The sequence below is a fragment of the Alexandromys fortis genome, unplaced genomic scaffold, assembly GCF_014885135.2.
Source record: "Alexandromys fortis isolate MF-2015 unplaced genomic scaffold, M_Fortis_MF-2015_v1.1 scaffold_63, whole genome shotgun sequence".
NCBI classification, from domain to species: domain Eukaryota; kingdom Metazoa; phylum Chordata; class Mammalia; order Rodentia; family Cricetidae; genus Alexandromys; species Alexandromys fortis.
Genome location: NW_026067953.1, coordinates 8384847 through 8408916, shown reverse-complemented (window position 1 = coordinate 8408916; position 24070 = coordinate 8384847). Strand labels below are relative to the sequence as shown.

General features: G+C 42.2%; 1 protein-coding gene across 4 annotated transcripts in view; it reads right to left on the bottom strand.

Annotated features, from left to right (window-relative positions):
- Unc79 (unc-79 homolog, NALCN channel complex subunit) overlaps positions 1-24070 on the bottom strand; it is a 186145-nt gene that overhangs the window by 146512 nt on the left and 15563 nt on the right. For all 4 annotated transcript variants that reach the window (XM_050151361.1, XM_050151363.1, XM_050151364.1 and 1 more), the window contains exons 3-4: positions 18171-18226; positions 17366-17495 (exon numbers count right to left, since the gene is read on the bottom strand). In XM_050151361.1, the coding sequence (XP_050007318.1) occupies positions 17366-17495; positions 18171-18226 (186 nt within the window). The remainder of the gene's footprint in view (positions 1-17365; positions 17496-18170; positions 18227-24070) is intronic.

Sequence of the window (24070 nt, the reverse complement as noted above, 5' to 3'; positions counted from 1 at the left end):
CAAAGCAGGGCTGGCATATTCAGTGGCGTCTGTTGGCCCTTCCCAAATCCATCTATTATGAGAAAACTGTAATTATTCAGCCACAGATAAGGCTGCACTTCCAGGTTCTAAAGGCAGTCACGTGCGGACTGGAAAGCCCCGTGGCCCACGTGAGCGCAAGCATGGTTACCTCCACGTGCGGCTCGGCTAAAACCCTTGTGCGCATGCGTCAGTCGCCCATCTGCGTCATCAGCGTATAACGTATAACATAGTCAGGCCAAGCCCCTGGGCGCATGTGCTAGGCAGCTTTTAAAGCTGGACGCGCCATTTTCTTTCATTTCAAAAACGTCATACTTAAAGCATATCCACTGCTATGGTACAGTACAAATACGCCAACATATGCAGTAGCCACGACACCTTATCAGGGCTCTAATGACTTCCGCTCTGTGGACGAGAGATATATGGGAGGACCAATTCCTTTCGGGGTTTTTTGTTTGTTTTGTTTTGTTTTGTTTTTAATCCATTTTATCCACGTCTTTGAGTTAAGAACACATTCTGGGATAGTCCACTTGAGTAATTTTTCAACTTTGATGAAATTTGTTAACCCACAGACCCTGAAAGCTCAAACAATTGTTGTCAAGACATGGCAAAGGAAGACACGGAAATTCATTAAGATCAAATTGATGGAAAACTTTTAAAGCAGCCATTAAAAGCAAACAATACAGTACTTATAGGAGGATAAAGATAAGAAAGACCACTGATGTCTTCTCAAAAACAATGCAAACCGAGACATAAGGAAGTCGAGCTAAAACTGGTCTGGAAGTTTCCTGTTTCCTTGGTAGCCTTCACAGTGCTGCTCTGTAGACTGTGGGGTGAGGGGAAACAATCATCATAGACAGTTACCAGGGCCTCCCGTGCCTGCGATACTGACCAACCAGGCAAGATGTGAGTGGTGCGACCTCTGTTTGAGTGTAGGCAGCTGCCTCCTGATTGCATTTCAGCCCACTCCACGGAGGGAATTGGGAGGGGATTCAGTGCTACCATAAACACAGTAAAAGCCTGCACCTGGGAGAGTGGAGAGAGGCTCTTAAGTGCTAGTGGAGAAACTATCGTTGTTGTTTTGCTTAAATAGCCCATCAAAGTGCATTCTAAATAACTGTATTTAAGTCCACAGGTCAGTGCTGCTATCAGCTTTGATTGGAGCCACTTTCATTTGCAATGGACAGGAGTCATGCAGAGACTGCAACTGGTGTGGGTAAGTGATGGGAAAAGGTGCCTACTGAATGCTCAGCTATAAATAGGGCGCGCGCGCGCACACACACACACACACACACACACACACACACACACACACGCGGGGCTCAAGGAACATCATGGAAGCAGGGGCAGAGAATTTAAGAGTTGGAGGTAAATGGGGGAGGGGTGTGGAACACTGACTTCCAGGTACCACAGGGATTGAACTCACAACAGCTGTGTTTCCCTGCTGGCGGAAGAGCTGCACAAACCCTGTCAACAACCTCTCACAGAGAGGGAAGGGACCCACAGGGCTCAAGATTTATACACAGTTATTGGTTTGCAGTAGAGGGAAAAAGTTTCCGAGAGGTGGGGCCACTGGTAAGATTCCCTTGCTCCTGCAAGCAGCCCCTCCCAGGGGCTATATCTAATAAGAAAATATTCCTCAGAAATATGTACCAAACAACAGCTATTCAAGATAAAGAAAAAAAGGAACAAGGGCTGAGTGAAAACTCATTCCTATCTCAGAGTATGAGTCAGTGCATCATCGTCTGAAGGCACAGTATGGCGTTAAAGGTACAAAAACCTTAGAGAGAGAAAAATTTAAATAAGTAAAAACTGCTAATCCAATATAGAAAAATTAAGCCAAAACGTTGAGAAGTTAGTAAAGAACAAGTGGTTTCATCATAAAGCGAGGGGCCAAAGGTGAGCCCATCCAATCAGCAGACACTGTGAGTGACCTGGACAAGCGGCCCATGGCATGTAAATGATCTAAAAGGCAGAGATTGTGAAATGAGATTCTTTCAAAAAGCATGACTCTATCATATGCATATGAGAAACACTCAAAATACACACAAAAATGTGGACAAACAGAAAACTATGCCATGTAAACACGCATGCGTCAAATCTGGAGTCTCTACATAAATGTCAGGCGTGCTGACCCCAGGACAAGGAACATGAGCAGAAAAAGAACAGTTTTCCATTAAGATGGAAGGGTCAAGAGAGCAAGGACCAGAACAGCCACGAACACAGGTACATTTATTAAACAGAAAGAACCAAGGAAGGCGTCGGTAATTACTGTTGTAAGTTCCAACCATCTTTCTCCATTCAGTAACTGATGAAATGAACAGACAGAAAGTCAGTAAAATTGAACAAATGAAACAAGATCTCACACAAAAATGAAATAATAACAGGATTCTCTGTAAAACCGCCCTGAACATACATTATTTTAAAGTACACAAGTAACATTTACTAAGACGCACAATTAGAATCAAAACTTTAGATGGCTTTATAGCACACAGGCTTCGTAAGCTCTCTGGTGACACTGGAATATGACTGGAGATCAACGACACAGAGGTGTCTGGAAAATCGCTAAGTATCGCATATGTGAGTTAAAGTTCCCCTCCGACTCATGATATGACTCATGGGATTAACAACCACAAGAAGTGTTAGCATTCAATAACGCGATATAGCAGGTTCCTGACATGCATGAAACAACATTCAAAGGGAAACTTGTAGCTCTCAATTCTTACGGTAAAAATACAAAAAGACATTTGTGCTGTTTCTTTATGAAGATGGAAAAATATAAAATCAAAAGTAATATTAAAAGAGAAAGAAATACAGACACAAACACAGAACACAGAAGTTAATAAAGCTGAAAACAGAGAAACAGTACAGAAAATGAATAAAAAACAAAAACCGGTTCTTTGGGAAAATCAACGAAATTGGTAAGTTTTCTAACCAGCCAAGTGAAGAGGAAAAACAAAAAAAAAATCACGAGGCAATATATAAGTTACTCATGCCTGAAGTGAAAGGTGGGGGTTATGCAGACCTATAGACACAGCTCATCTATGAATTAGATGAAATGTCCATATTCTTCAAAAGGTGCAATTTTAAAATTCGTTCCAAAGTAACCCCACAACTGTCATATAAATTAAATTCATAACATAAACTCTCCCCTTTAAGAAGAAAAACAAAAAAACAAAATCTCTGAGTCCAGATGGCTTCAGTTGGAATTCAGGATTCCATAGAAGAATAACTCCTATAAAAACTCAGAGAAGAGAAATGCTTAAGACTCTCCCAACTCACGTCACGAGGCTGGGATTACTCTGCCAACAGGGCCACAAGATACACAACAATTAAACTATAAATGCTCCTCATAAAGAAAGCTTCAAGAACACCAAACAAAAAATTAGCAATAAAATACAGCATGACAATATAGAGTTTATCCCAGCAATTCACAGTTGGTTCAAAAATGCAAATTTAATCGATGTAATTTGCCATATTAGGAGCCTATAAAGAGGAGGTCATATGGTCAGCTCAGCAGAAAGAGGAAATAGTTATTCCAAACGGACCTCCATTCACCAGCAATCTCAGTGAAGAACAGACAAGAATCGCCTCCATCTGATGTTTAAAAGAAGCATCTATGGGAAAATTATACCTAACACCATGTTTAATGGTAAAAACCTCACTATGTCCCCCACAACTGGGAAGAGCAAGAATGCCCATTCTCAGAGTGTCCGCCAAACATTTGTGTGGTCCAAGAGAGTGCAGAAGTAAAGACAGAAAAGGAGGATGCAAGAGCGACAGGCAGGGGGAGAGACTGAAACAAAGGCAGATGGATTAGAGAAAGGAACGTCAAAGGATCTTCGGCCTAAGGAGCACTGGCCACTCAAGTAGTCGGGGGTCCAATCCACAAAGCTCACTTAAGTAGGGGTGCAGGTGGGAGCAGGCACAGGAGCTAGTCTGTAATCCCAGGCTTGGAAGTGGAGACGGGATTCCTAGGGCAAGGCGACTAGTAAAGCTGGCATATCAGTGAGCTCTGGCTTTGATTTAGAGACCCTGCGCCATTGAATAACGGGGACGAACAACTGAGGAAGACTGAAGAAAACCTGGGGCCTCTGAGTACACACATGCAACCCCACACATGTGAGCACATATCCATATACACAAGCACACCACGCACAGAGACACAGGAAAAGAAGGGGGAAAGTATCTTTATTTTCAGGGCACATAATAATTCTTAGAAAAAAATCTTAAATTCACAGGTAAGATAGTAAAACTAGCATGTGACTTTATCAAGGTTTCAGGTAAAAAAATGCATTTCAAAATCAAGTTGTTTCTCTATATTAGCAACAAACAAATGGGATATGAAGCTGTTGGTATAATTTGCAATAGCAACCCAAGCTATAAAACATTACAAATAATTTTAACAAAATAACTGTAACATCTATATACAAAAATGAGCATACATTGCTGAAAGAAAAATTTAAAATACCTAAGTGAGGGGAGTTTATTTTGTGTCTGTAGGTTAAAAGACCCATCACTGTAAAAATACCTATCTTCCAAAATTAACATATTCAATATTCAAGTTCTTATTAAAAATCAAGCAGATTATTTTATAGAAGTGATAAGATCCAAGAAGATATGAAGGGCATCACTTGATTTCAAAATATACGTCATTGTGTGGGGTGTATGCGTGTGTACATTTCCTGTGTGTCTGAGCATGCGCATACATGAGTGTGTGTGTGTGTGAAGACTAGAGACCAATATCAACTGTCTTCCTCAATTTTTTGTCTCCACCCTATGTTTTGAGACAGGGTCTCTCCCTAATCCTGGAGCTCAGCAATTCGGTCAGCAAGCCTCAGAGATCCCCCAACCACCTCTCCAACTCTGAAACCACAAGTGTGCACCACCATGCCTCACTTCTTACATGGGGGCTGGTGATTGAAACTCGGGTCCTTCCGCTTGTGTGGGAAGCAGTTTACTGGCTAAACCGTCTCTACAATCCCTCAAAAGACGCTATAGAGCTGAAGTGAAAGGATGTAGTTATGGCACTAGAAGAGATGTAGGAAGAAAGAAATACAGTTTTAGAAACAGACCTGAAAACTATGTGGTCAATTACTTTCCAAACAAGAAAATCAAAATCATTCAATGTGAAAAAGATAATAGTTTTCAACAATTTGAGATGGAATAACTGGGTCTCTCTGGGGAGAAATTCACCATTCCTTCTCACAGTACTCCAAAAGTCTACTCCAAACGGATCATAATGTCAGATATCAAACACCAGATGCACAGAAGAATTTCCTGATGGGCCTCTTGATGCAGGTCTGTAATCTCAGCTACCTCAAGAGGCTAAGGCAGGGGGAGAATCAAGGCCAGTCTAGACACTGAGTGAGTTCAGGCCAGCCTCTGTGAGACCATGCCCCTAAAAAAGCAAAAGAGGGTAAAAGAGGGTAGGTGTGGTTCAGAATGGCGATTTCATCTGATATGCACAAGGCCCTGGATTTGATACTTAATACTATAAGAGAGGAGAGGAAAAGGAATTCTTTACAACCTTCATAGAGACACAAGAACCACAAAAGAAGATACTGATCAATTTTAATACATCAAAATGTAAAACATCTGTTTAGGCTAGCGATAGAGCAGCCTTGAAGGCAGCATGCCAAAGACTGGGGGAAACATATCTGAAAATTCCCCACTCTGTGGATGAGCACTTGAAATCTGTGTGTGCCAAAGCACATGACCTCTCCAAATCAGAAGTAAAAACACATGGAAATTTCATAGCTTCCCGGGGAGACTAACAGAGTGAAGCAAAAATGGATTTGGGTAAGGCATGGTTAAAATGAACACAAACTAAAAATAAAATGGCAGAATTAGAAATCCTGGCTTAAAGAAAAAAAATATTTGTAGCTGTATCGCAGAACTTGGCCCTGCCTCTGGATGTCGGGATAATTGGGTTACACCACCACCATAGAGCTGGTTCAGGGCTAGAATATGTAGTAAGTTACAGAGTAAGAGAGACTGAAGAGCTAAGACTCTAGAGGAGAAATAAATACATCAATTAGTGATAATAATTGCTACAGATTACAGAAGATACAATTTTGACACGACAATCATTGGTATTCCTGAGGAACACGCCAAAATAATTGGAAGGAAGGGCAGTGATTCACACTTCATTAGAGGAGAATGTCTTGAAAAACTACCCAGATTTCACGTTGAAAGTGCTTCACTGGGAGCCAGTGAGGACAGTGGGTAGAGGTGCTTGCTACCAAGCAGGAGGACCTGAGTTCAAGCCCTAGAACTCACCTGGAAGGAAAGACTCAAATTTCACAAGTAGCCTCATGCATATGGACATGTATGCACACATACAAAAGTAATAAATAAATGAAAAAAAATTAAAGAAAGTGCAAGGAAAAGATATTCAACCTCAAAATGCTCATGAAATTTTTAAAAATAAATGAAGAAAAACTGGGAGATTTCTATAAAACACAAAAATCACAGTGCTCTAAAATTCTTTTTCCATAATTCTACACAATTCTACACAGCAGAAAACAATGAACAAATATTTATATATCTTTCACAGCGAAGCAGATTTTTCATATGTAAAGAATTTTTAAATATGCCCAGACTTAAAGAACAAAATAAAAAGTATATTCCACTGCTGAGGATATTTTTTTCTTTATTCTTTTTGTTTGTTTGGTTGGTTTGGTTTGGTTTTTCGAGACAGGGTTTCTCTGTAGCTTTGGAGCCTGTCCTGGAACTAGCTCTTGTAGACCAGGCTGGCCTCGAACTCACAGAGATCCGCCTGCCTCTGCCTCCTGAGTCCTGGGATTAAAGGCGTGCATCACAGCCGCCTGGTTGCTGAGAATATTTTCTTTACAGTTTAGTGGCTAGTCTGAAATCCAAACACTTGGCAAGCAGCAAAACAATAACCAAGAGATCAGGGCAGCCCTCACATGGAACAGCAAGTTCCAGGCTTGCCGGGGATCTATGAAACCCTGTCTGAAAAACAACACAAAACAAAATAGAAATATTCTGGAACACACAAAAAAAGACAGAAAATGTAACCCACAATGGGGGAGCGGGTGAAAAGATGGAGACTTGGACTCATTCGGAATTAGGAGTAAAGATTTTAAAATAATTTCTTTAGGCTTGTTTAAAACTATAGACAGATTGTTAAAATGAGAATTACAACAGAGAAATGAAAAATCCTATTATAAAGTACTAAAAGAAATAGAACACATAAAATCAATAATTCAGTGGGGTAGAATTTTAAAGGCATTGTACACAGCAAGAAGAAAGAAGGGATCAATGAACTGAAAGACCAGTCAATATAATTCTCACTGGAGAGCAACTTGTTTTGTGTGTATATGTGCTCAGATGTTTCTGTGGGCGACTGTGTGTATGTTTGTGCATGGGGGGAGAGGGTGGATGCACCCACGTGCATGTAGAAGCCAGAAGTCAACTTTAGTGTCTTCTTTGGTCACCTCATGCTTGGAAACTGGGTTCCTCCCTGGAGCTGGAGCTGACCCCTCACTCCAGGGAGTCCCTGTTACAGCTTCCCTGGTGCAGAGGACACAGGCATAGACCAGGGCACCCAGCTTATCATGTCGGTGCTGGGATCTGTACACAGACGCTCACACTTATACAGCGAACACTTTCTCAACTGAACCGTCTCTCCAGCCACACTCCACTTTTTTTTCCTCAAAAAAACAAAACAAAACAACAAGTCAGGTGATGGTGGCGCATGCCTTTAATCCCATCACTCAGGGAGGCAGAGGCAGGTGGATCTCTGTGAGTTTAAAGCCAGTCTGGTCTTTAAACTCACAGTTTAAAGTTTCAAGACAGCCAGAGCTGCACAGATAAACCTTGTATCAAAAAAAAGAAAGAAAAGAAAAAAGAAAAAATACTGAGTATGTAGATAATATTAAATATCTTTGAGTCTCCATCCAGATAGGATGGCATCCAGATTCTTGGGATGCCAACAAGAGGAGTGAAACCACATGCCCCAAATGCTCACACACCACAACAGAGTAAACACAAGGACAACTGCACTCCAAGCATGAGGAACTTATTAGCTACCAAATACCAGTAAAGGTGCAAATTTAAAAAAATAAAAAAAAAATGCATTACCTTAAAGGTTACACTGATTTTCTCTTAGAAAGAATAAAGTGACATAATTAAATAATTGTTAAATGAGAAAATCAACATTCACTAATTATAATGAAATTAAGGTGAAAATTTTAAGATAGCTATAATCCAAAATGTAAAAGTGAAACAATACTCCCCCGTACATCACTCAAGGATGTAGAAATTACATAATACTTCCCGATACACCACATACAAGGAAGATCTAGCAATAAAATTTTTAAATAATCCGAGTGAGTGTTAGTAAAAACACGAGACATGGGGGCTGGAGAGATGCCTCCTAGGCAGCCCATCCAGAGAACCCAGGGTCAATTCCCAGCACCTACGTCAGGCAGCTCACACTCATCTGCAACTCTAGCCCCAGGGGATTGCTGCCCTCCTTTGGCTACGGTGGATTCCAGGCATCCATGCAAACAAAACATGTATACACATAATGACAAAAAAATTACAAGAACATTTATAAAAATACAGAATGTCAAAACCTGTCGGATACGGCAAATATAAAACTTAGAGGAAACTGGTCATTTATAATAGATAAACAGAAATCATTTTAATGTTAAAATCAATAGTTTAAGTATTCTCTACAAATCTTCTTAACAGAGAGAAACAGATAAAATTCAGCTCCAGGAAGTATTAAAAGATGAAATCATAAAAGCATAACCCTTATCCATCTTCTCTGGTTTTGATTTATTTTATTTTATATGAACATTACGATAAAATTTCAAGATAAGGGCTTTAAATAACTGGAAATGAAACTTCCTGGAACCAATCAATAAATGCAGATGCCAACAGCTGACCCCATTGTGAAATACCCCTGCAGTCAGGAACAAGCTACAGTGTCTATGCTTCCCCTTCTGGGCAACAGCCCTCCTGCTCTGAGGGTCCTGGACCGGGAAACAAGGTGAGAAAACAGCGGTGAGTGGGTGCAGGTGTGGAAAGGACTGGCGGGAGTGTCCTCAGGAGAGCGCCCCCAAGCTAGCCTGGCAACTGAGTTCCATCCCCAAAGCCCACATAAAGGCAAAAGGAGAGAAATGACTTGATGAAGCTGTTCTCCGTTCTCCACACAAACACCATGGCACGTGAGCACATACGTACCCATCAAACACGCACACATGCAGCAATAGTATATCTTTAAATTAAAAAAAAAAAGTCAGTCGCTGACCACCACACAAATGACTGAAATGCATAAGATGGTCATAGTATATTTCATGTATATTGGCCCCAAGATGGAAACCACCCAAATATTTGATAAAATAGGACATTTGGAGAATGAAAGGAATATCTTTAACAATATGAATTAAGCTCAGAAACACTGTGTTGATGAGTGAAGTCGGACAGGAAAAGTACATGCTCCTCCATCTAATTTGCATATATACCTGAATCAGATGAGTACATGAGCTCTATTAAAACCACATCACCGATTGCCCATGGCTATAGAGGGGTGTGCTGATCGCAAGAGACAGGCTATGACTTCCTGTTTTGTTGTGGTTATTGTTTGTTTGTGTTGTCTTCATGATGATTACAAGAGCATCATACATTAGCTAACACGGATGCAACAGCACACTCGGTCCCTGTCATCATACCTGCTATAAAAAGTGCACCTTCTGTAAGTTCCATGATCCCTAACAACACCGGGATACACCTAACACTTCCCAAAGCTGACAAGGCAGCAAGTGTCAGCTAGAGAAGTCCTATGAGTCACCAAAAGGCAAGCAGAAAGAACAAGACTGGATAGGGGATAGCCAGGTAGTCAATAAATAAACAAATAATAGGGTTTGTTACCTCTAAATTAGCAGAAAACCAGTAGTGTGCATTCAAATAGCAGCCAAAAATAAAGTTCATAAAATAGTTCCAAGGTGTATGAATAAAATGACCACCAGCTTAGAATTGTATATATAAGAGAAAACACATTTAAAAGGATCTCACATTCTAGGCTAGTCTGATGTGCACAGCAAGAGCCTCTCTCAAAAGCTAAACAAATAAGTAAAGGCATGATAATGACATTTTTCAGACAAATACAAAGTGAGAAAACTTATTCCCAGTAGATTAGCATTAAAGGAAACACAAAAGCACCTTGTTTAAAAAAATCAATTCCAGGCTGGGCAGATGGCTCAGTAACTAAAGTCCTTGCTAACTAAACTGGAACTGGGACCACCAGAATGCATGGAGATGCCAGGTGGGTGACGTGGCCCACCTGAAATCCAGCCCTACAAGATGGAGATGGCGGAGAAGTTATACCATTCAAACACTTGCGAAAGTCTGCATAGCTATATTAGTTTGTGACGAAGTAAATTTTAACAAAAAAAAGAATCACAAACGATAAAAAAAAAGATGCATTTCAAGAACTGGTTAAAGTTTTCATTGACCTAAAAGAGATCGAATTCTGAATTTTCATATACCTACCTCCTAACACCATCTCAAGATATAAATGGCAAATAGATCAGAACAAGAAGGAATTAGACAAATCTACAAACATAGTGGACAAAAACTTCAGGACTTCAATCCTAATAATGATAGAGAAAGTAAACAAAATTTAATGAGAGGCTGGAGAGATGGCTCAGTGGTTAAGAGCAACTTGTTGCTCTTGCAGAGGACCAGGGTTTGGTTCCCAGCACCCACACGGCAGCTCACAACGGTGTGTAACTGCAGTTCCAGGGGATCTGAAACCCTCTTCTGGCCTTTTAAGGAGCCAGGTAGGCATGTGATACACAGGAATATGTGCAAACAAAACACCAATACACACAAAATAAAATAATATTTTTAAGTTTAAAAAACTCAATGACAGTATAGATGGTTCAAATCAGACAGGTAATAAATCATAGATATATATAGAATACTGTATAAATTACACAGAAATATTTATATGTTCAGCCCTAAAAATATTAAAAAGTACATAAATGATGTTGAACTGTTGAGATGAGTCAGCCAATAAAGGACACTAATAAGGTCTGAATTTGATCCCAGAACTCAAAGAAAAGAGCCAAACACAACAAAGTGTGCCTGCAATTACAGAGACGGTGACAGAGACAAAAGAAACCTGGGGCTGGTTGACCAGTCAGTCAAGCCAAATCAGAGTTTCAAGCTCAATGAAAGACCTTGTCTCCAAAATTAGGGCAGAGCCAGGCACTGGGGCACATACCATTAATTCCCACACTTGAGAGCAGAGGCAGGTGAATCACTCTGAGTTTGAGGCCAACCTGGTCTGCAAGATGAATTCCAGGTCAGCCAGGACTATTTAGAGAGCCCCTGTGTCTTAGTCAGGGTTTCTATAGCTGCTACAGAGAACCATGACCAAAAAGCAAGTCAGGGAGGGAAGGGTTGATCTGACTCACACTTCCAGAGCATAGCCCTTCATTGGAGGAAGTTAGGACAGGAACTTAAGCAGGCCAGGAACCTGGATGCCAAAGCTGATCTTCCTCTGGCTTGTTCAGTCTGCCTTCTTATAGAACCCAGAACCACCAGCCCAGGAATGGCATCACCCACCATAATCAGTGGATGGGCCTCCCCCATTGATCAACCAATTGAGAAAATACCTTACAATTGACTCTCGTGGAGGCATTTCCTCAACTGAGGCTTCTTCCTCTCTGATGACTCTAGTTTGTGTCAAGTTGACACACAAAACCAGCCAGTTCACCCAAGCTGTACATGAGCATTTACACATGCACGCACCACACACACATAAACATGTACATATAAAATTAATATATAATACAAAATATGTTGTCTGAACATAGAAGAATGAAACTATAGTTTATCCTTATCAATTATCAATAGGTTAAAGAACAAACCACACAAGAAACCATCTTATCAAAAGTGATACACAAAACCCAATACAATCTCCATCTAAGTCCAGCAATGTTTTTTACAGACCAAAAAAAAAAAAAAACTAAAACTCATATGGAAACACAAAGACCTGTGAAAATAGCCAAAATAGTCCTAAGCAAAAAGAGCAATACTGGTGGTATCACAACACAGTTTTCAAATTACACTACAGATCCATAGTAACAAAAAACATAGCATAAAAAAACCAGTGGAAAAGAAGACACAGAATTTAACCCAAACAGCTCTCATCACTTCATCCTAGAAAAAGATACCAAAAGCATAGATCGAAGAAAGAAAAAACTTCTTTAACAAGTGATGCTGGGAAGGTGGATATCACATGTAGAAGACTGAAACTGGATCCTTACTTCTCATCAGCACAGAAGTCAACTACCACTCAATCACAAGCTTTAAAGTAAGATGAGATTGTTGGAATTTCTATAGGGAAACATTTTAAGCATTAGGGATAGACATTAACTGTGGTGGTTTGAATAGAAATGGCCCCAGAGGCTCATATATTTGATGCTTGGTCATCTGGGGAACGGTGCTACTTAACAGGGATTGGAGGGTGTGGCCTTGGAGGAAGTATGTCACTGGGGGTGGGCTTTTGAGGCTTCAAATGCTCAAGCCAGTCCTAGTGTCTGATGCTCCTCCTGCTGCCTGATGATCTGGATGTGGAATCCTCAGCTACCATGTCTGCCTGCACGTGTCATACTTCCCACCATGATGAAAATGGACCAAACCTCTGAACTGCTAGTCAGCTCAGATAAATGGTTTCCATTATAAGAGTTGCTGTGGTCACAGTGTCTCTTCATGGCACTAGAACACTGACTAAGACCATAACTTTCTGTATAAAACTGTAATAGATTGGTTTAAAAAAAAGAAGAAGAAGAAAGAAATGAGACTTGCCATTGTAAGCACATGTAGTAATGGCATACTGAAAGCCCTCTGTATGATTAATATGATGGATGTTAAATTATAGATTTAAAAGAATCCATAACAGTCTTATGGATTTAAAAGGAAGTATAAGTATATTTTATTGTGCTATAGTTATATGATACATAAAAGAATGTTTAATGAAGCTATGAAGCTATTACAATAAATACGCACTCCTAATGAGAGTGTGGATTAGCATAACTGAACTGGGAAGCTGTCTATCAACATCTATTAAAATCGGGTACACATGTGCCTCTTGCTCAGCAGGCTCATTCATAGGGATATATTTCACATCAAAGACATATCAAAATACGCTCAGAGTAGCATTATTTCAACAACCAAAAAGGAGGGACAACCCAAATGTCTAGCAATAGTAGAGAAGATAAGAAAATTGTGGCACACGCTTTTTATGGACAATTTGTAGCAATAAAGGTAAACAGACAACAGTTATCCTCTACATACAGATAACACACTACACACACACACTGGAGACAATGGACACTTCCATTTTTATAAAATTCAACTCAGGCAAAACTAACCTCTGATGCTGAAAGGAAGGGGAAGCCACCACTAAGGGAACATAGTGGGGAGGCTCCTCATATACTTATTGTGGTTTCGTGCATGTGTTTGTAATTCCACCCACAAAAGTCAAGAGATTTTAGTTGTATAGATACAAAATCAAGATAACTGAAGAGAAGAAAGAGCCTAAAGATGGAGAAAGCACAACAGAAAAAACTGGCCCAACCTTCTCATACACACGTCTCAAAAATCCAGATGCACTAACATGGGTTAGACATCTGATAATCCAGACCAAGTGTAGTCTTAGAGTGCACTTCCCACCCTCTCTGCTCTGCCTAGAAAGGTGATTCTATGTTGCACCTATGTTCCATAAAGGGAAACCAAATGACAATGGGTGTGTTCTTTGCTACAAAGCCTAAGTCACTTACTATCTATCTAGTGTTCTGTAACAAGACAATCACTGTATGATCTCTCTTCTGTTTTATTTTATTTGTGTGGGTGTTTGCATGAATGTCTGGATTGCACCACATGTGCTCCTGGTGCCCACAGAGGCCAGAAGAGAGGGCCGGATCCCCTGGAACTAGAGTTACGTGTGGTTGTAAGCTGTCCTATGGGTGCTGGGAATTGAAACCAGATCCTCCAGAGGACCAGTCAGTGCTCTTAAGTGCTGAGCCCTCTCTCCAGCTCCAGTAATTTTTATAAAAGGTAGGAAACAGCTGGGGAGGTGGTGGATCATTCAGTAAAGTGTTTGTTGAATACACCTAAGGAGTTGAGTTTGGATCCCAGCATGCATATAAAAGGTCAGGCGTGGCTGCATGAGTCTGTGACCCTGGCATTGAGAGGTAGAGAGAGGGGGGGGGGACAGGATTTCTGCCAGTCAATCTACCAGTGGCATCCAGGTTCCATGGAAAAACTCATTTTAGACAATAAAGAGGAGAGAAGAGGACATCTGACATTAATCGTTGACCTCCATACATGCAAACCCGGCACTCACATGCACACCACACACGCGCACTCAAAGTAAACACAGGTTAGGGAACCTCTACCTGGTAAGTGCAGTGCTTAGTCATCAAAGAACTTCTCTTTTCAACAGTCTGATCACAGAATTTGTCAAAGTACAGAGAACAACCAATCGTGAGGTGTCTGGCCTCAACCAATACACCTATGTCACAACTCCTGCACATAATGCTCAAGGAATGTCTCAGAAAAGGGAGATGTAAGCTTGTAAGAGCAAGAGGACCCAACATCTGCTGCCAGATTGTGTCTCTAGAAATGTCAGGGAAGCTACAGCTCAACAATATAGCTGTCCAAACAAGACAGGAATAATAATACCAGTAGACTGGCAAGGAAGGGGGAAGGGTCAAAATTCAAAGCTCCAAGAGCAGCATCCAGCAGGCAGCTGCTGCCAAATGCACAGCAGTACAGAGACCTCAGTGATGACTTCTCCCTTGACTTTCACCTCCCTCCTGGTCAGTGAGGGTGCTGCCTGGTTATAAGTGGCACCTGGGACTCAGCAGTGAACAAAGGGAAGCCAGACACATGACTACAAGGACAGACTGGTGAGTGGTGTCCCCAGTCAACTACCTCTCCATCAGTCCACAAGAGCAAGAAAGCATTGCTCTGATCTTAGCATGCAGATGCTGGACCAGTTTTACAGTATGTGTTGGTTGGTCCTTGCCAGAGGCTTTGGCTATCCCATAAGTGGACATGACTGTCAGCATTTGGGATCGTGGGATGTTCTGGCCGGTGAGTCTCAGGAACCTCTTTGCTGTTGGAAAACAACCCCAACTCCTTCACAGGCATAGCCAGCCCTCCATGGGCCTGCTCATTCCACTGTCTATCTGCATTGTAATGTTCCAGTTCCTAAACACCAGAAGGCTGTCTGCTGTGTCCACCTCACAAGCCCCAAAGTTCCTTCTACCTTAAACTCTCGGTCTATGCGCTCATGGTTTCCTCATGTCTAGTTAGGTGCTTGCCACTGCCTCAGCTACCAGCTAAAGCTTCACTCCTGTGAACCGCCCTTAAGAAACCTCTCCCCCAGACTCGTCTATGACCAGGATGAGCTAGGATCCTGCCCATGATTCCCATATCTCTTCGCTCTACCTGAGTGCTAATAGCCCTAGCAGGCAATCAGTCTCTAGATATTTCCCCCACAACTAGTGTGGAAACTCTAAGATGCTAATGACTATAAGCTGTTTTGTTTTCGTTATTGGTACACAGAGAAATTCCTGGTCAACAGCAAACACCCCATAAATATTGCTGAATAAAATGAATTTCCATATCTAGATACCCCACAAATATTTGCTGAATAAAATGAACTTCTGTCTCTAGGTTGTATTGAATTTAATGAGGTCTGCTTTTGTGTTGGTTCCCATATCAACAACAAAAATACAATGCCTGAGACACAGTTATCTCATCAATATTTATCATACAAGTAAATCTCACTGGTATTAGTCACCCATTTAAACACCAGAGGGCTTTGATGCTTATATCAGAAACCCTACACAAAAGGGTCAGTGTCAAGTATTTCAGCGTTTCTCTTTTTCCTCTGTCGAGGTACTCTATTTACTCTATTTGCCAGTTTTTCACATTCAAATAGTTCATCTAGCAACAATGAAGCACTCTCTACAATCAACAATGCAAAATACCAACAAAGAGACTTTCAACTTCAGAGAATTCTGTCTACTTCCCTTCATTAACATTGCTGCTACTTGTTATCCTAGTGTATAGCACTTGGGATCCGCCTTTCACGGTGTAAAGCATATTATGATACTGTTGAGGGGAGATGGGCGTGGACATCAGAAACTCCATCAGCCACTGGGATTTTCTTATACTTTATGATATATAAGCAGCAACCTCAAACCTTGTGTCAGTCAGTCTTTCTTCCTGTCTTTTTCTTTTCTTTTCTTTTTTGCAAGTTTTTTTTAAAGAAGGATTTCATATAGCTCAGGCTGGTTTTTAAAAAATTGACCAAGTGGCTCAGGCTGGCCTTGAGCTCCAGAGATTTTCACTTCTGACTGCAGGATGCTAAGGCATAGGAGTGGGTCACCATGCCTGACTATGTCATCCCATTTAACGTTACTGTTTCATTGTCATAAGGAAACTCTTCCAGTAACACTGGAAATGTGCCCAACACTCTTGCAAGAACAGAATCAGGCATCTGGGGCTTCTGCTAAATGATAGTAAATCTGCAGGCAAGCTCCCGTCACTTCTGGTTTTGATGTAATTAATCTTAGCAGTGGGCAAGATGCAGGCCCTTTGGACAGCAACTGGGATAGGCCTTAGGCAATCTGCTAGGATGTCATAAATATTTTAATTGGCATGATTAAGGGTTTTTTTTTTTTTGCTTGTTTATCTACGGGTTGGTTTTTTTTGTTTTGTTTTGGTTTTGGGGTTTTTTTGTTTTGTTTTTATTTTCGAGACAGGGTTTCGCCATAGCTTTTGGTTCCTGTCCTGGAACTAACTCTTGTAGACCAGGCTGGCCTCGAACTCACAGAGATCTGCCTGCCTCTGCCTCCCGAGTGCTGGGGTTAAAGGCGTGCACCACCACCGCACGGCCTGGTTGTTTTGTTTTGAAACATGTTTTCCTGTAGCTCATGATGACTTCAAACCTGGTATGTAGTCAAGACTGACTTCGAACTTCTGATCCTCCTTCCTCCACCTCCCAGGGCTGGGATTTCTATATGCTTGCACCACCACACTCAGCTCTGATTATCTAGAGATGGGATCTTGCGTCGCATGGTCCCCAAATTCCCAGGTTTGACTGATGTTCCTGCCTCAGCCTCCTCAAGAGCCTGGGCTACCGCACCAGGCTAATCAACTTCTCATTAAACTCCATGTCAGAAAGGACTCATGACCATGTCTAACATGTATGGTCTTTTTAACATAGGGCAAGGCACAGGTTGCCCGGGAGAGATGAGCAGAGGCCACCACGGAGCGCTCTTCTTACCTGTGTACTGCAGCCCCCTGTACTCGCTTATTGCCCCGGGAGGCTTTAGGTTGGGCCAGTAGTGGAAAAGCATCTGCACCGCTGGGGGTTTCACCTGTGAAGGCCCGTATGCAATCACATACAAAAGGTCCTGCAGGAGGAAGGAGCACATTCTGAGTCAGCGCAGCAAAGGAAAATAGAGGCCGTGCACCCAGTACCACCCAGGCAGCAGACATTCTAAGGGGGAGTTTAGGGGAGCCGTTTCTCCGGGCCTCATCATCCAGGTGGACTTCACGGATTAAATTATGTCAGCACATCCTCGTCATCATTTATTCAAGTGTCTGTTTGTACGTCCTGCAAACGATGCCCCCAAGGCGAGTTCAAAAGTTCACTGCCCATTAATCCCCTAATGAGATTTAAATCCAAGAAAGATTTTTACAGCAGCGTATGCCCACATACCAAACACTGAGTTTAAAAACAAATGTTTCCCTAATCACATTTCTTAACAATTCATATCTGCTATTTGAAAAAAAAAAGACAAATTCTAACACAATTTCAAATTAAAATCCCACTTATCACGCAATATAATATTTGCCTAATTCAATGACTAAGATACATTCAACCATTCTGTCAGGACACTCTGTTCTTAAAGTTTCAGTTCTGTTCTGAGTGATAATTTTACCAGCAAAAAAAAAATAAAGTACATGTTTATCACATCAAAATAATAAGACATGTATAAATTTGATCAGAATATATTATAATAAGCAATTGTTACAATTTCTATAAATCCAGTTAGTGAATATGAGTCAGCTTGAGCCAAACTTACTTTCCAGACTTCTTGCTTATATTTCATGAGGCATTCCAGTAATTGACAATGATACACTGTAAGGGAAAAAATATCATTTATAGTGAGATGTAAATACCAAAAAATTTTACTTGGCGATATAAAAATCACTTCAGTATTTGTTTTCATTTTAATCATTAAATTAGAAAGTTTTTATCACGCTTTTAGAAACCATAGCAGCACTTAGCTTTATTGGGCTTTATTCCAAAGCCATTCAAAAGTATTTTGCAAATCACACTAACAAAGGAAATACTAGAACGCTTTTAAACAATTATACTTATGTAACGTAAACTGGACTGATGCGGCCAAGAAGAGTGTGGGAGGGGAAAGCCTCTCCAGATGAGGTCATATACAAGCTTGCAGTTTTGCGTGAGCTCGTTCTTCGCCGATGTTGCACTGAGCGCTCCACCCATGTTACCTCAGAAACACCAGGCTGCAGTTAGGAAACTGGGGCTGACTTTCCTATCCTGCCTAAGGTTGAAAAGATACCAAGCGACACCTGAATTGGACTAAAACAGCAATTTCACCACGTGGCCAGCAATCCTATCCTCTCATCATAGAGACAAAAGTATAGCTCAGAAGCACCCAGCAGATTCTGCTGGGTAGAGCTAAGTCCCAGTTATAGGAGATTTGTATTTTGGTTTTTCATTTGTTTTGAGTAAAATGTTTTCATTAATCCTTTGAGAATTTCATAGAATCTATTTTGATCACCCCTACTTTCCTCCTAACTCCACCCAGATCCACGCCTCACTTCCAACTTCATAGCCTCTCTTTCTTTCAGAATAGTCCCGCAAATCCATCTTTGCTGTCTATGTACTCATGGATGTGGGGCCATCCAGGAAAGCATGATCAACCTATCAGGGGCCACACCCTTAAAGAAAGCTGACTCTTCCTTACTAGAAGCCATCAGTGGTCAACTGCTCCTCATCCATGTGCTCCTCATCCCTCCATATTCTCTCTCTCTCTCTCTCTCTCTCTCTCTCTCTCTCTCTCTCTCTCTCTCTCTCTCTCTCTCTCTCTCTCTCTCCCTATCTGTCTTGTGTGTGTAAACCATGTATATGTGAGATACCCACAGAAGCCAGACAAGGAGGTCAGAGACTCTGGAACTGGAGGCGTTTGTGATCCATCATTTGGGCACTGAGAAAACCAAACCTGGGTCCTCTGCAAAAGCAGCAGATGTCTTAACTACTGATCTATCTCCCCAGCACAGCTGGCTTGAGCTTCTATGAGTGCAGTCGTTCTGGCATGTCCAGAAGACAGCTTCAATCCAGTCCTCCCTGACCTATTACACTCCTTCCCGTCCCTCCTCCATGGGGGCCTTGAGCCTTGGGAGGGAAGAGGATACAGATGTTCCTCTTGTGGCTGAGCTTTCCACTGATGCTCATCCTCTGCTCTTTTTCCAGTTGTAAGTATCTACATTACCCACAATCCACTCCACAAAGAAAGAAAGAAAAATCTGATGTCTAAGAGCTGCACTGACCTATAGGTATAGAAATACAAATTTAGAACTGGAGAGATGACTCAGAGGTTAAGAGCATTGACTGTTCTTCCAGAAGACCTGAGTTCAATTCCCAGCAACCACATGGTGGCTCACAACCATCTGTGGTAAGATCTGATACCCTCTTCTGGCGTGCAAGCAAACATGCAAACAGAACGTTGTACACACAATAAATAAAATAAATCTTAAAAAAGAAATATAAATTTATAAGGCAGTATGACATTATGTCCATTTAGCAAAATAATAGCAGTAAGTTCATGCCTGGGTCCTGGGAGTTCCTTAACCATTTATTATTAGCTGATTTGTAGGGCCAAGCAAACATTTCCTCCTATGTCCTGGGCCTTAAATTTAGTCTAAAAGCAGTGTATAACCTCACTAACATCTGTGCCGCTGCTGTAGCCATAGCCATGACTTGCCCGTTACTGTAGTTCACTGGGTTTATAGCGGGGGACGTGTTGATTATTTTAACCCCAGAAGCCTACCAGTACCCTCTGGTTCTATAAAGACTAGCCATACAGGAAGCCTCATAGTATCAACTTGATTTCTCCATTTCCTGTCACCCACGTATGTGGCATCTTTGCAATAGGGTCTTCTACAGGGCACCAGTTAAAGCTACACAGCAGCACTCTTCTTTGATTTGCTTGTGTTCGCTTGCAAAGGACAACATTCATCCTGGATAGATTACGGTTTGGCTCTTTCTATACACTACCTTCCAGCTCCATCCTAACATTGACATTTATGCACCGGTGACCACGCTCAAACCCTGTGGACACGCTTCATCTGAATTTCCTTCAGAGGCGTTTGGCACTTTTACTTTTTAAATCTCTCTCTTCTTGTGGCTTCATGACACTATGTGACCCTTTTCTTTCTGTCACCTGTGGTGGACACCACTGTTGTTCCATTGCTGACCAAAGTAGCCTTTCATCCCAGATAACTGCCAGTACACAGCCTTTCTCAGCCTCTGCTGGAGCTAGAAGTGGCGATGGGACATGTCTGATGGCAGAATCTGCTGGGGAGGTGCTAAGGTGTACTTTTTACTCTCTGACCTTTTCAAACTCTCCACACCTTTCCTTTCTTTTTTGAGTCAGGGTCTCACACTATATAGCACAGGCTGGCCTAGAACTTGGGATCTCACGTTAAAGCTCAGGCTGACCTGGAACTCACTGTGGAAGCCTACACTGGCCTCAACCACATCTCTCCCTGCAGACGCAGTCTCTAATGACTAGAACTGGCCTGCTTCAGACATGGCTTGTGAGGACATAACCTCCACTGTGGTGGCCACTGTGCGGACACGAGGGGAGTCTTTGAGTAACAGGATGCTGCCTCAGCTCCCGGTATTATGGGTTATAGTTAAGACCTCCCATTAAGCAAAGCACAAGTGAGCGTCTAGTTTAAAGTACCCATCCCATGATGAGCTACACAAACAACCTCCGCACCTCCTGGGCAAAGCCATCCTCCCCCACTGACCTACTGTTTTCAGATTTCCTGAGGCCTGGTCATAGCACCCATATATCCTTGATTCTACGTTCTCCCCTAAGCAATCTGACACCCACACTTCTGCCAGTGGTAGTAACTGCCTACACGCAGTTTGGTGAAGATCATTGGACATGTATGTGGGTTCAAAGTTTAGCAGCACCAGTATAGAGCTCTATTCTGAGTGTCGGGCCTACAATACCACCTAATTGCTGTAAGGAAGCCGTTTGTTCATCTCCAGGCTGCCCAGCAGCTCAGACCTGAAATAGTCACACAGAAACTATATTATTTAGTTTAATCACTGCTTGGCCCATTAGCTCTAGCTTCTGATTGGCTAACTCTTATATCTTAATTTAACCCATTTCTCTTAATCTGTGTATCACCACGAAGTCGTGGCAAAGTTTCAGCGCATCTGTCTCTGGAAGCAGCTCCATGGCTTCTCCTTGACTCCACCTCCTTTCTCCCAGCATTCAGTTTAGTTTTCCCCACCTATCTACCCTGTCAGGCCAAGCCAGTTTCTTTATTCATTAACCAATAAAAGCAACACTTAGACAGAAGGACCTCCCACACCATTTAATTATCATTTCCTCCCTGATGTCTCAAAGGCACCTTGAAATAAAGCATGTCCCAAGCAAATCTCTCATTTTCCCTCCTGTGATGGCTCATCTCTACTGTCAACTTGGCTGACTTTATAATCACCTGGGAGACACACCTCTGAGAATGTCTGTAAGGACATTTCCGGAGAGGTTCAGTGGAAGAGGCAGCACTACCCTGAATGCAGGAGGCATTGTTTCATGGCTAAAAGAAAATAAGCTAGGTACCAGTTTTCATCTCTCTCTGGTTCCTGATTGTAAACAAAATGTGATCATCTATCTCGTGATGACGAACTGTCTCCTCCAACTGTGACCCGAAACAAACCCTTCCTTTCCTGAGTTGCTTTTGTCGGGGACTGTGTCCTGGCAGCAAGGACAGTAACTAACACACCCCAAAGCCTGACCTTCCTACAGTGCTTCCTTTGTCATTAACTGTCACTGCGCCCAGTCAGTGCAAGCCAGAAACCAAGTCCTGTACATGGTGCTTCCTAAAGAGCTCTCAGTGGACACACTTCTAGTCTCAACTGCCCTTGCCTTTGCCATGCCTCAACAAATGCAGTGATTTCCCTATCAATCTACGTCCAATAATCAATTTTGTACTGTAACCAAGTTTCTGTGCATGTACACACACACACATACACCACACACACGCACGCACAGAGGATCTCCTGCCTAGCAGAGTCCACAGTCCCTTGCAAGTTCTCCAGTCTCATGTCACACCAGGCAGGCAGCCCTCACCCACAGTCCCAGCCTCACCCGTCTGCCTATCTCACTAACCTGCCAGGCTACCTCTTGAGACACAAGGTTCCTCTGCCTGAACCCCTAGCCTCTCCCTTGACTCAGAACACTACTTATTTTTAAGTCCTCATAGTGAGGTTAAGTCCTCTCAGAGAGGCCTCCTTGCTAACCACAATAAATTTAAAGGTTCCCTTTGTAGTCCGATGACAAGAAAAACTGACAGACACGTCACAACTAAAACTGGATACTTTATTTCTAATTGTTTGATTCGTTGTTCTTTGTCCCCTCCAACTCTACCAGCTTCACGAGGTGAAGGTATATCCACCCTGCCTGGCTAGCCAGAGTTTCCTGAATGACCATAGCGTAGCCTTTGTCCTTCTGCCAACACTGAGTGCTCACAGGACACTTGGTCTTACACAGCGCCTGATCTTCTGCAGGGTGGATAACACAAACCCTGTTCAGAATATCTCACTGACCGTCCTGTGAACAGACCTCAAGAGTGTCTCTGTTCAATTTCCCTTCCAAAATGCACCACTTACTCTACCGAGCAAAACATGGTCCATATTTTCTCTGCTCAAGAAGCACAAAGCCATCCCTGATTATTTCAGTTCCCAGAGTTCTGTTCGTCTGATGAAATAATGGCCTATACTATGTAACTGGTGCTTTGCACACACCACTCTGCTTATTACTGTGTGTGAAGGATGTCTCACCACGTAGCAGGTGCCCTCATACATGTCGTGATCCTGTTCTCCTAATGCTGGGACTCAGGTGTGCACCACCACACCTGGTGACCCCACATTGGTATTGTTTTGTGGGATTATGCCCCATCTTCCCAAACACAGTCCCACAACACGCACCGCCCCTTACATTCACGTGTCGTTCCACAATATCTAGCAGAAATCCCTGCATACGGGAGTCACTCAGGAAATGCTAGCTGCTTAAGCAAATGCCCTTCTCTTCTTTAAGATGTATTTTATTTTTAATTATGCCTACATATGTAGGGGGGATTGCACGTGTGTGTGTGTGTGTGTGCGCGCGCGCGCACGCGCGCCAGTGGAGAGCAGAGTCATTAGATCCTCCATGGAGCTGGAGCTGCAGGAAACTATGAACAGGTGATGACTAAACACTGAGCTGGACTCCTTTGGAAGAGCAGTGTTGTGCTCTTAGCCACCGACCCATCTCTCCAGTGCCTGACCTCTATTCGTGATACACGATCAGCTACGAAAACCAACCCGTCACTTGATACTTCTCCACCCTTGCCCTATTCCACCAAAATTTCAACAGGAGAATAATAACACTTACTTAAAACATTACATGACTAGTTTTAATAGTGGCACTATCCTGTTTGTTTTGTAAGCTAAGTACAGCAGTTCTGTGTGAACTCTGGATGGCAACAACGTCATCGGGTCAAACTGTCAGAAATCTGAACACACCAGCATGCATCTGATCCCAAAGTGACCCGAGTGGGTACCACCTCACCTCTTAACTATTTCCCACATGACTATCTTGAGCCAGAAACGTAATCCCCAACATGAAATAGTTAATTGGCCTATAAACATTACCCCATGAACATATTTGAA